General features: G+C 45.0%; 1 protein-coding gene across 4 annotated transcripts in view; it reads right to left on the reverse strand.

Annotated features, from left to right (window-relative positions):
• LOC121531610 overlaps positions 1–13,641 on the reverse strand; it is a 29,021-nt gene that overhangs the window by 1,741 nt on the left and 13,639 nt on the right. For 2 of the 4 annotated variants that reach the window (XM_041836916.2, XM_041836915.2), the window contains exons 14-21: positions 10,804–13,629; positions 9,270–10,140; positions 8,610–9,075; positions 4,641–8,480; positions 4,327–4,452; positions 4,046–4,199; positions 3,686–3,791; positions 245–426 (exon numbers count right to left, since the gene is read on the reverse strand). In XM_041836916.2, coding sequence (XP_041692850.2) covers positions 245–426; positions 3,686–3,791; positions 4,046–4,199; positions 4,327–4,452; positions 4,641–8,480; positions 8,610–9,075; positions 9,270–10,140; positions 10,804–13,629 — 8,571 coding nt within the window. The remainder of the gene's footprint in view (positions 1–244; positions 427–3,685; positions 3,792–4,045; positions 4,200–4,326; positions 4,453–4,640; positions 8,481–8,609; positions 9,076–9,269; positions 10,141–10,803; positions 13,630–13,641) is intronic. The other 2 variants (XM_041836917.2, XM_041836919.2) reach the window with 2 other exon arrangements.

A 13,641-nucleotide genomic window follows, 5' to 3' on the forward strand; every position in this document is an offset into this window, starting at 1 on the left:
GGTTTTCTGATCCACACCCCTACATTTGTTTTTTAAGGTATCTGTGACCAACTGATTCATATCTGAAATCCACAGATTAGGGCCTAATGAATGTATTTAAACTGACTGATTTTCATATATGAACTGTGACTCAGTAAAATCTTTGAAATTGTTGCATGTTGCGTTTTTATATTTTTGTTCAGTATATTTATTAGCTACATACGTAATCTTAACGAATGCTGTATAGGAAATTCTGATATCTCACCAGTTATAAATACAGGTAGACGAGCCGATACATTCTGGACCTGCAGGCGAACTAGACAGTGGAGATAGTTGGGTCGTTCCCTTGAAATGACGTCACATTCGTGGTAGGGTAAGACCTCCACCATTCCAGCCTCCTGGCAGATGTCCATGAAGATTTTTTTGCCCTGTGCTTCAGCACTAGATCTGTAGAGGGAGGAACGAGCAGTTAGGATCTTTACGGGATCATTAGTTCCCTTGAAATATAAAGTTTACTTTGCATTTGATTTGAATCTTGGACAAAGTCCATTTTATATTTCAAGGGAACTAATGATCCCTTAAAGATCCTAACTAACCATTAGAATTGTTCATTACACTTTTTATTATTCTGTTTGCAAAATTGTATTGTTTTACTTTAAAGTGTGTTGCGATTTTAAATGGACTTTAAAATTAAGTTTGATTTTATTTGGATTTGATACAGGTCTAGGGCAGGTAGTCAAAGACTCTGCATTTGATTTGAATCTTGTACAGAGTCTTTGACTACCTGCCCCTAGACCTGTATCAAATCCAAATAAAATAAAACTTAATTTTAAAGTCCATTTAAAATCGCAACACACTTTAAAGTAAAACAATACAATTTTGCAAACAGAATAATAAAAAGTGTAATGAACAATTCTAATGGTTAGTTAGGATCTTTACGGGATTATTAGTTCCCTTAAAATAGAAATATTTACTTTGGCAGAGATTCAATGAAATGCAGTGTCTTTGATGATCTGTGCACTGCAATCGACTTTTAATGGGGATTTCTGCTTGAGCCGACATCTGTGGCATTTACATAATTCTCTAAAATATCAAGTCATCACTAGGGCTGTGGAGGTCATTACATTTTGTCAGCCGTGATTGTCAAGCAAATAACTGCCGGTCTCACGGTAATTGACCGTTAATTAACATAAACACATGTAGCATCTCCTGGCTTCCATGCATAGCCTACAAGCCACTGGTGCAGACCTTTGGAACATCTACATTTAAAAAAAGTATAATAAATCCATGTAATATAGCCTACACCATCACAACAAAATCCATTATTTATTTTAGACAGGTCTAAAGAAACATGATATGAAGAAAATGTAGTCTATTTCAGAAGAACAGAATAGCATACTCTGAGTTGTCCTTATGTTAGGCCCTGATCTGGCTATGCCATATGGCTGTGGGCTACACTAGTTCATATAGCAGACAAGAATTGCTTAGAATTCCGCTGCATTATTTTATAGTATGAAGAATACAATTGAACAAAGCTGAATAAATAGAAAGGATATTTTCTCCAAACGATTTGAGGCAGTGCGCACATGCGGTTATTCTGTGTTGAGCGGTTAACAAATAAAACAGGTCCTCCTATATGCTTAATTTAGAGTTATTTATGCAACTTTAGTTGTGATACAAACTTTGGGCTATATGTTTAGATTTTTAATACATTCTAAGGATGATTTGAAAAAAGTCACATGAAAGGCATGAGCTCTTCTTAGTTATTTGCGCAGACTGTACACACTTCATCAGTCTCTCATTCACAATTTGACAAGCACTTGATAATGCCTCGAATTTCCCGGCGGCATCCCCCTAGTGTGGCCGTAATGCCCCCTAAAAGAATCCATGCCTTTTGCGGCCAGCGGCCGTTGTGCCCTTGGGCTGAATATAATAATTACAATTCCCTTCTCCCCGGCTGTGTGTTCTGAAGCACCTCTCACTCACATGGCTCTCAGATATCTCAATTCTTATTAGCCAATGCCCGTCACGTGATCGGGTTTTTCTCACAGGCATCTATTGCAGCTCCTAAGTAGGCTACAAGTGAAGACAGACATCTTCTTATCGAATTCCTAGGTGCATATTGAAGATGTTAGAAGAACTGTCCACATTTTACTTTTCTACAACCCACACAAGTGGCTCAGGTAGTGCAGCTCATCCAGGATGGCACATCAATGCGAGCTGTGGCAAGAAGGTTTGCTGTGTCTGTCAGCGTAGTGTCCAGAGCATGGAGGCGCTACCAGGAGACAGGCCAGTACATCAGGAGACGTGGAGGAGGCCGTAGGAGGGCAACAACCCAGCAGCAGGACTGCTACCTCCGCCTTTGTGCAAGGAGGAGCACTGCCAGAGCCCTGCAAAATGACCTCCAGCAGGCCACAAATGTGCATGTGTCTGCTCAAACGGTCAGAAACAGACTCGATGAGGGTGGTATGAGGGCCCGACGTCCACAGGTGGGGATTGTGCTTACAGCCCAACACCCTGCAGGACGTTTGGCATTTCCCAGAGAACACCAAGATTGGCAAATTCGCCACTGGCGCCCTGTGCCCTTCACAGATGAAAGCAGGTTCACACTGAGCACGTGACAGACGTGACAGAGTCTGGAGACGCCGTGGAGAACGTTCTGCTGCCTGCAACATCCTCCAGCATGACCGGTTTGGCGGTGGGTCAGTCATGGTGTGGGGTGGCATTTCTTTGGGGGGCCGCACAGCCCTCCATGTGCTCGCCAGAGGTAGCCTGACTGCCATTAGGTACCGAGATGAGATCCTCAGACCCCTTGTGAGACCATATGCTGGGGCGGTTGGCCCTGGGTTCCTCCTAATGCAAGACAATGCTAGACCTCATGTGGCTGGAGTGTGTCAGCAGTTCCTGCAAGAGGAAGGCATTGATGCTATGGACAGGCCCGCCCGTTCCCCAGACCTGAATCCAATTGAGCACATCTGGGACATCATGTCTCGCTCCATCCACCAACGCCACGTTGCACCACAGACTGTCCAGGAGTTGGCGGATGCTTTAGTCCAGGTCTGGGAGGAGATCCCTCAGGAGACCATCCGCCACCTCATCAGGAGCATGCCCAGGCGTTGTAGGGAGGTCATACAGGCACATGGAGGCCACACACACTACTGAGCCTCATTTTGACTTGTTTTAAGGACATTACATCAAAGTTGGATCAGCCTGTAGTGTGGTTTTCCACTTTAATTTTGAGGGTGACTCCAAATCCAGACCTCCATGGGTTGATAAATTTGATTTCCATTGATAATTATTGTGTGATTTTGTTGTCAGCACATTCAACTATGTAAAGAAAAAAGTATTTAATAAGATTATTTCATTCATTCAGATCTAGGATGTGTTATTTTAGTGTTCCCTTAATTTTTTTGAGCAGTGTAGTAGGCCTTGCCTATAGAAAGCTGATGGGATCCTCCTCTTTATAAGAGGCCATCAAAACTCTTGTTTTCTCACGCAATTGCATAGCCTATAGAATTGTTGCACAACATGAGCTCATGGGATCTCATGAAGTGTTTGATTTGATTTTCGATGACATTTGCATTGATGTCAGAGTGATTAGCGGGAGAATAGACTGCTGAGTACCAGGCAGTTAGCAAGTTTGGTAGGCTACTAATGACCATCAGCAGCATCAGAGCAGTTTGTACAAGTGCAAGAATAAGCTTACCGTGCGTTCTCTTTCAGCTTCCGGCTGTCTCTGTAGTGCAAGAGCCATTTCCACTTCCCCTTTTTACTCAGCCCCTCCAGGAAACCAGACATTTTCTTAATGTTACCTGAGAGAGAGCGAGAGAGTTACTCAGCGACTCGCACATCCATGCAATGTTGGGAGGGGACATCATAGCCTGGCCCCAGATCTGTTTTCATGCCAAACATCAGCCATAGGAGTTGGCAAGATAACACAAACTGATCTGGGACCAGGCTAGGGACATCATAGTTGCTTGTAGAGATTGACCATTGTGAAAACATAATGAAAAGTAGACAATGCACTTCTATATATGGTCTCTTGCAAATCGTGAAGTGTCCATACTGAGACTCAGTGTGTCCAGAGCTGCTCCCTCAAACACCACAAAACCGCCTTTGCTGAAGAGTTCTTGGTGGGTCAGGTTCACGATGTCATCAGGACGGTCGATACCAGCAAACAACACATTCTGAGACTTCTTCAACTCAAGCAAGTGAGGGACCTGAGGGTAAAACAGAAATCTCCAAATGACAACGTATACTGACTCAAAAGGCTGGATTTCGAACCTGGATTGGTTATCCGGGAGTTTGGGATACTTTTATAAGTCTACAATGGTATGACAGTCTTACCTCACAAATGTGTTCAGCAATATCTTCGTTCCTTAAGATGATGTGTAGAGGGCACGATGGACTATCCTTTCCAAGGCAGAATTGAGACTGTTCTACCGCAATGTGGCCCTCTGCTTCTAACAGCTCCTACAAAAATAGAATGCTTGTTTTTAAACATGGCGGAAGAATGAAGTTTGGCTTTCATTGTTGTACTAATGGTTTTCATAGACTGGTCCCAGATCTGTTTGCGCTGCATAGCCTATGTTGAGTTGAGTTGGCAAGACGGCACAAACTGATCCAGGACCAGGCTAACATGTTTACTACGTTCATCTTACCTTTGTCTCTCTGAAGAATGGGTCAGATGATGTCACCAGTATGTAGAACCTGAACTTGTTCTTACATGACTGCCTCACAACAGAGTTCAGATTATCATGCAGGCTGTCATACATGTCCTCCTTCATCTGCCCACTGAAGTCTTTGTCTTTGCCTGGGGGTCGAGACTTTGGCGAACTGTTTCTCTTTGCTTCTTCCCTCTTGAGTCTCTCAGTTCTGGATGGGTACTTTCTGCCTGCGCAGACCTCAGTCATCATAGCATTGTATGCCTTGAAACTATCCACAACCAGATCTGAAACTTTTACATGCGTCATCTCACTGCCCTTTGTATAGGAGAGTTTCTTAAGATGCTGATGTTCTTTATCTGTTTCTTCAGGCATAGCCATCCTTTCGGGCATCTCCACTCTGATATTTTGCCCTGAAAGTGACGGTATCGCCTCCCAGTGCTCCTCAGAGCCGTCCTGATCCTCCTGCAGACTGGAGAAGCGCACTGTCACAGCCGGGCTACAGGTGGAAGCTCTTTCTTCTACGTTTGACCTGCGGTGTCTCGATCGGTTGTACCTGCTGCTGCTACTCTTCCTTTTACGTTTTAGAATCTGGTTCATTTTCTCTGAGAAGATGAGGGTCTCCAGATCCATAGATGACTGAGTGAGATCAGATTCATCAGCGTTATGTGTACCATCCCACCTCTTCGAGAACTCCAGAAAACTGCTCGAGCCCCGTCTGTTAGAGTCAGGAACTGTCCGTGTGTGCATGCTTGCTGTAGTTTTCAAAACGGGATAGTTTTCATAGGTGATTCTGTTTCCTTTGTGATCCAAAATGGTAACTAAGCTTGGCTTTGCCACTGAGGTGTCTTCTTCCTCGGTCATATCCATCTGGCTGCCACTCCTCTTAGCCCTACAATACTTTAACCACTCCTGTTGGTTCTTTTCCATACGGCAAAGTCTTTTGTCTGATTCTCCAGACTGGAAGGTGACCGACGAGGAAGTGCCTTGCTTGCTGAAGTCCAAAACCTCATCAAATTCACTTTTCTCCCATTCCTGAGACTGGCGTAAAGAGTTGATGAAGTCAAGTTTTGTTTTATTCAACCGGGATTTACTTCTTAAATGTTGGTCATCTGATATCCAATTGGTCTCTAAACTGGATTCAATGTTGTCTTGATCTACAGAAGGCGCCTCGTTTTCACCCACAACATCATCTGCCACAACATCCTCATAATCTTGCAAAATTGCAATCTGTCTCATCTCTGTGGCATACAGTGTGTTATAAGGGTGAGCATTAGTGTTTGAGCAGACAGGGGTATCGGTTTGTTTGCTTTCTAGAACATCTGAAGACATAGGGTCAATATCTGTTTGTCCTTCTTCCCAGTTGTACTGTCCTCTGCTGTCCTCACTCTTCCATAGATTCACAGCCATGGCAGGTTGCTGGCTCTGTGGCTGGGGCTGAGTAAAACTGTGCACTGAAAGGTTCTGAGAAGCTGCTGTAGGTCCACTGGCCACTGGAATACTCCGACAGGTGGACTGTAGGATGAGCTCACTTGAGGCAGGACTCAAGCAAGTCTCTCTTTCTAAAGCGATTTCACTAAAGTCCCCAGTTAACGTTATTTCTGTCGTTTCATTGGATAGAACTTCAGGGTGGATTGATGGCACAGAGAAGGCGGCTTTCTCTGTTAAGGAGCATTGGTTGATGGGAGACGAGTAAGAGCGTGAATGAGCATACAGGTCTGGTTCAACAGCGGTAAGTCGCACATTTGAATATGGATCGTAATTGCTTCTTTCCTTGAAAGAAGTTGAGGGAGTGTTGAGAGGTGTGCTAGTGGCGATTGGCTTCTTGCGGGGATCAGCCAATACTTGAGAGAACTGATTATCAATGGCTTCCAGATTATTTGGTTTGTTATTGTTGCTGGATTTACGCAGCTCGTGCAACCTAGTAGCAGCCCTAGCTTTGTATAGACTTGGTTCATGTGGTTCATGATGAGCCTTTTCATTTTCAATGAGCGCAAGACCACTATCGAGGTTGGGAGTGTTGGTGTCTGTCACATTGGGCAGCAAAACAGTCTTTGGTGTGTTGTGGTCATAAGAAAATCCTGGAACGAAAGGTGTCTCGTCTTCTGTAGGAGTTGGGCATCTGCTGTGACCTTCCCCAGTGCTGAGGCGTTTGCTGTCCCCATAGGCATCGCAGATGGCCAAGGAGCCACTGCAGATGTCAGGAATGGGGGTGTAACCATCCAGCACCTCATCCACAGTAGGGGTTGGGCATCTACTGACAGATTCCGTTCCCTTTGGAACTAATTTTGTTAGCATTTCACCTGATAACACATTAGCCCTATCACAGACTGTGATCAGTGTCTCGTTCTGACTTGGGTGAGTATCATGCACCTCTGTGTGTGTGATATCCTTGCTATCCTTCTCTACTCCAATAAATGGCATTTCTACCTGACCTCGCTCTATCTCTGATGCCTCACCTATTGAATGTAGAACCTCTGTGTGTGCAATGTCTTCTCTGGGAATCGGTGGTATTTCTACCTGGCCTGTCAGTATTTCTGATGTCTCGTCTTGAGAATGTTGGGACCCTGGCGGGAATGTTGTTGAACTTTGACCCTGCATTGACTCTTTTTCCTGATCTTTAGTTTCTACATTGACATCAGCCTCATTTATTTTACGTTTAGCCTCTCCTAAAACATTATTGGACTGAATGAGTGTGTCAAACTCGCCTACAAAAGGTATGTTCCCATCGCATACTGGAAATACTTGCGTGGGCAGTAGCTCATCTTTACATTTAATCTCCCTGTGCATCTCTGGCAGTTCTCTGGTAGTGCCAACAGAAACATCCCCACCCTGCTCCATTGGTAGTGCCTCATCTGTGAAACCATTTATATCATGCACTACAGTGGGTTCTTCATCTATGTACAGCTTGCCATTACATTTCACAGGTAGTGTCGTAGCTCTTGGATCATTTCCACCATGCACCACTGTCAGTGTTGCTTTTTGGGAATAATTTTCAGTATGTGATATCTCTGGTGGTGCCTCAGCCACAGACGTGTTCCCATCACACACCACAGCTCGAGCTTTATCTCCTGAATCTTCTCCACAATTCACAGCTGGTAGGGCCTCATCTCTGGTATCATTCCCATCCTGCATTGCAGTTTGCACCTGGTCTTTGGTGTTTCCATCGTCTCTGGGAACATTTTCACTGTACACTGCTTTGAGTGCCTTATCGTTATCAGTGAAATCCTTCCCAACATGCACAGCAGTTTGTGCTTTAGCGATTTCCTTGTTTGTGGTATCTTTCCCAACATGCACTGCTTCTGGTTTTGCGGCTTCAACAGAATCCTTGACGTTGTGATCTACTTTGCGCATCTCTGCTTTTGACTCACTACCATCACAGATGGCAACGTGCGCCCCATCTCTGGGTTCATTTGCGTTACGCTCAACTGTGTCAGCCATATTGGCAGCATCACCATCCATCTGCACTTCTGTGTATGGCATCGTTTTGACCAAATCGTTATCTTTCAGTTGTTGTACCTTATTGACATCTTTAGAGCCCATGGTTTTAAGACCTGCTGCGTTTTGTTCTCCATCTCCCGTCACCTCCTCCTTTTTGTCTTTGCCATCCAAAACCTCAGCAATTCTTTGAGTCTCCAGGACCTTTTCTTGATGAATGTACACACTTGCTGTCTGTTCACACAAAAGTATGTACGATCCATCACTTTCCAAAGTTGTTCTGTAAGGGGACACACCATTTTGGAGGGTACCCTTGCTGTCATTCTCATGGTTGTTGGTTTCATAGTCTTCATCATCATCATCATCATCATCATCCAGTTCCACACAGTCTCTGTAAACCTGTAGAGAAACAGAACGGCAAGATAAACAATTAATCATTGCAAAAAAAATATATATATATATAATGTCTACAAAAGATTCAGTTGAAAACATCTGTGCTTTAAATATATAATATATTTGTTTTCCAACCTTTAACTCAACACCTGTACTTCGTTTTGGAAAAGAGATGGTTTCCTTGTGCAGGCCAGTTGCTGGTAGGTATACTGGAGGATTGTTTAACTCTATTCTCTGCTTAGACTCTGTGTCTAGAGAGTCTAGAACAGTTGAGGTTGTTTTCATTGAAAGGTCCAATACCTCAGGTTCCAGGCTTAAAGGTTGTGTTTCTTTTTTACCCATGTTACTAAGGTCCAGAACTGTAGGTTCTGGTATCCTGGAGAGGGCTATATAAGCAGGGGAACTTGTCTTGGTCTCAGGTGGAACCTGGGCTGGTACCATTCCATGAGCCACTTCTGTAGAATCCTTTTCTTCCAAACATGTTAGACTTGAGTCTGCCCGGCAGAACCTAGCAGTGGACCTGCTGTAGAAAAGACCTATCCACATGTGGATAATGAGCTGAACCTGTTCCTTTGTGTCCTTAATGTCAAAATCCCATGGGCTGTACAGAGAGGGAGTGCAGAGGGATGAAGAGAAGGGACATACTTAGCAATTCTAGTCAAACAATTGTGAGTAATATAGTCTCAGCTTTTGGTCTCTAGCAAACTCTTCACTTATCCTTTCTTCTACCTACTAGATGCATAACTAATCAAACTGAAGACATTAGTATTGAAGTTAGTGATTGTAAGTACATACCCATGTAGCGCTCTAGTAACTGTTTTATCCTTAGGGTCGTTGGTAAACTTGCTGTCTGAACTAAAGTCATAGTTTTCCATCCACAGCCTTGTCACTTGAACTGAGCCATCTTTTTCAATGAACCGCCGGAAGCGATGGAACTTCTGCCTGCATCCGATTCCTTTGCTCAGGGATTCCGGAGTCAATCCAGGTTCCTTCCTGTTCTGGTCCTGCTGCTGACACAGGTAGGCCCGTAGTGCTTGAGTTCCGTCAGCAGAGATATCCTTGCGATGCTGCTGAAGTCCCTCCGAAATGGGGACTTCAAGGCTTGAACCTGACAAACCCAATAGTAGAGAGGATGGTGGTAGTGAGTATGAATGCTCTTGTGAGACTAACACAACCCGCTCCCCACTCCCCACCACCAGCCCCTTGGGTGACGGAGACTGAGAGGGGAGTTTAAGCCTAGCAGCAGAAGGGTGCTTCAGCAGAGCATGAAGGACAAACTCTGGCTCACCATCTGGCTCATGAGGAGAGACACCATCTTTGACACTGTTGTCACTTATCACCAAACTTGGGCGGCCATCTTGTTTCTCAAGAGCCTTTGGGTCTTTTGACTGTTGTTCCAGTACTTTGTCATTACTGGTACTGAGGGCCAAATCGGCCAATAGGGTCAGAGAATCTGCAGGTGTGTATGATGCAGCACTGGCACCTTTGCGGGGCCTACCCCTACTGACAACACGCCTGACATCCGGGTCAACACGCCTGACATCCGGGTCAACACGCCTGACATCCGGGTCAACACGCCTGACATCCGGGTCAAGTGTCAGTAGTTGGGAGGATATAGCTACTTTCTCACTTTCTAAAGAAGCTGGTGTTTGATAGTGCAACCACCCTGTAGAAACAAAAGAAAAGACAAAAGAGACAGAAGGAACGGCATGAAAACAAAAACACAAAGTAGCGCATGGTGATGATTAATACCTAAGTAGCTGTAAAGCAGTCCCCTGCATGCAAATGGATTAGTAAAGATGATCTTTGAAACTGATTAATTTATATATATATATATTTTTTTTTTTAAGCTGATAATGTTTATTTCTTGCAATGGTAAGAAATATCATTGCCAACCAACTGAACCTAATTTAAATATGATCTGTAATAAATGTAACTTTATGTTCAACTGGGGGACCGCAGCAATAGGGGGGCAAACAACACACAGCAAGACGAGGCAGAGGAGGCGGCAAGAGGTCCCAGATCTGTTTGTGCTGTCTTGCCACGTGCGTTACAATGACCATAGGAGTTGGCCAGATGGCACAAACTGATCTGGGACCAGGTCAGCAAGAGGCTATTAGCACATTACTTCAGAATGCCGCTTTGCAGTTCAGATGAAAAAGGAAATATAGAAACAGAATCATCAGGAATTCAAGACAACTGGATTATTTCAGCATATTTCAACATTTCAGCACATATATTAACTGCAATCACAACTCAAAGATGAAGAACATTGCTATCTAATTTAGCATTTGGTTTATGACCATATGACTTCCCAAAATAAACTTACATTTTTTCCTCATGGAGTCTGCGAGCATGTGTTTCTTTTTGAATGGTCTCATCTGACCTGTCAGGGGGATTGTTGTTGAAGGTGAGCTGGGCAAAGCCTCAGACGTTTGGCCAGATGTGGCTTGAGGTGGGACCAGGCCCAGTCTGCTCTGAATATCTTCCTTTAATGGAATATCACTTTTTTCTGGAGATTTGTGTGCATTATTATGCAACTCCGTAGGAGTCAAGCCCAATGCTAGTGCAAACTTTTGGTCTAGGCCAAATGTCTGTTCCTTTGCAACTTCAACAGCACCTGTGGTTCTGTCCGGGCTAGCTTTGTTGATGTTACTCAAATTAAATGTTTCCGTTTCATCCATGCCAGTATCAGCCTTGCTTTTCTTCTTCAAGGGTGATGTTTGATCTTCTGAAACAGGATTGATGGGTTTCTTCCTCTTTCCCCCTCTTGAAAGAACTGTCTTTAGTTGACTGAGGGATATTGCGACATATTGACGCTTCTTTTTGTGTTTTCCTGAGGAAGGAGAATCCGTGTCTTTGTTCGGGACCAGTTCTGAGGGATTCCGAGAGGCCATCTTGCCTAGATCAGCCATTTTGACCTCTGGCAGACTGTCTTTACTGTCTAACATCCCTATGGGCAAATCTTTGCTCTTGTCTGACTTGTTCAACTCTAGGCTAGGTCCATCTCCTGTTTCTATGGGTTGGGGGACTTTGATACAAGCTTCAACCATCATCTCGTCAGCACATTGTTTGTGATCTAACACTTTCCCCTTAACTTTCAAAGAATCTATATCCTTGGCGATAACTTCTGAACCGTGAGGGACAAAAATTCTACCACATTCGGAGATGATTGCCTTCAAGTCCCACCGTTCTGTCTTCTTTTTCAATGGATGGTCGTCATCAATCAAATCCATACTTTCTTTATTTCTCAATGGGTGATAGTGGATTAAATCCTTGCTTTTCATTTTCAATGGGGGATCTTGGATTAAATTGATCAGTTCCCTCTGCATTTTCAATGGGTGAACTTGGGTTACATCCATCCTTTCCTTATTTTTCAATGGGGGATCTTGGATCAAATTAATCAGTTCTCTTGGCATTTTCAATGGGTGAACTTGGGTTACATCCATCCTTTCCTTCTTTTTCAATGGGGGATCTTGGATCAAATTCATCAGTTCTCTTGGCATTTTCAATGGGTGATCTTGGGTTACATCCATCCTTTCCTTATCCTCTTTTTCTTTCTCTTCAAAGTCAGCCACCGTAGACCTCAAGACCCTTTTACCCAATCCGCTAAATCTATGACGTTTCCTTGGCCGTTTCCTCCAATCAGATATAGGGAAATTACTGACCTCTGGGGGTTTTGAAGGCTGATTGGCCTTGCCACGTTCCGCATTTAGAGCACTGGAGGAGTTATTTGTGGTGGACTCTGTGTTGATCAAGTCAAGGTTCTCATTGTGAGGTAAAACAGTTGCAGTTCCTTCAGTGGCAGTGATGACTAACAATGTTGGGAGGTCACCTGATGCAGGTGAGGTTGAACCCCCTGTCACCTCTGTGGCCTTTGTCATCACTCTCATACTTGCTATCCCAAAAGCCTTTGCTGACACTGCAAGCTGGGAAAGATCAGAGGGAAACTCCTCTTGCCCCTCCTTCTGAGGCAAAGTTCTCACATTCTCCTCTACTCCTGCCTCTGGTGTGTTACTGTTGGGCTTGGTTGTTAGGGCTGGACCAGGTTTCCTCAAGACCTCTGCAGAGACTGGAGACTGTGAAACACCAGAGGGCATGTCTTTTTGCACCTCCTTCGGGTGCAAGTTCGTCTCTTCATTCGCTACTCCTACCTCTGGTGCGTCACAGTCTGCCTTGCCCAACGCTGCCAGGTCAGCTTTCCTCAAGTCCTCTGCAGAGACTGCAGGCTGTGAAAGATCAGAAGGCACCTTCTCTTGTACTTCAACTTGGACCTCCTCTGGGTTCAAACTTGTCCCTTCACCCTCTGTTCCTGCCCCTGGTGCATTACAGTCGGCCTTGGTCTTCCCAGTGTCATCTGCTGACACAGCAGGCTGAGAAAGATCAGAGGGGAGCTCCTTCTGCACCTCCTCCTGCACCTCCTTTGGAAGCAAAGTTGTCCCTGGTGCATTACTGTCTGCCTTGTTCAAGCCAGGTTTCCCAAAGTCCTCTGCAGGGATTACAGGCTTGGTAAGATCAGAGGGCAAACTTTCTTGCAAGTTCTTCCCTTCGTCTGCTCCTTTGTCCGGCGCATTACTGTCTTCCATAGTCTTACCAGGTTTCTCAAAGGCCTCCGTAGACACTGCAGGTGCTTTACTAAAGTCTGCTGCTGTGTCAGCTGTGTCTCCTGGGGACGCTCCCCCTGACTGCTGCTCCTCTGGGCCACCCAGACTAGCAGGACTCATGGGGGGCCCCTCTGGAGATGACAGACAGTAGTAGACGTCATCATCCGGCTCGTCTCCTCGCTCCTCTCGCCCTGCCACCAGAAGCTCCGTGGCCCTGGACACCGAGAGCTCAAAGGAGCCCGGCTGGTGGAAATAAGATTTGAGACGTTTCCATCCCATCTCAGTCCACTTGGGGGCAGAGTAGAGGTATTTGAGGGCATCGGGAACATCAAACTGATCTGGGAAGATGCTGGCCTCCCTGGATGGACTGATGGTAAGCCCAGGGTGGATGAGGGAAACGTAGCTCTGGATATGCTGCTCTAGTAAACCACGTAGCTCCCCGCTCTGTGAAGGGAGGCACTTTTCCACCTCGGTCTCTGCGTAGTTCAGTGCCGGCACCACCTGGAGGCACTCTGGTGAGAGGAAGGGCTTCTTGCAGCAGACCTTGGTGTCTGTGGTAAAAA

Source organism: Coregonus clupeaformis, chromosome 19 (genome assembly GCF_020615455.1).
Source record: "Coregonus clupeaformis isolate EN_2021a chromosome 19, ASM2061545v1, whole genome shotgun sequence".
NCBI lineage: Eukaryota > Metazoa > Chordata > Actinopteri > Salmoniformes > Salmonidae > Coregonus > Coregonus clupeaformis.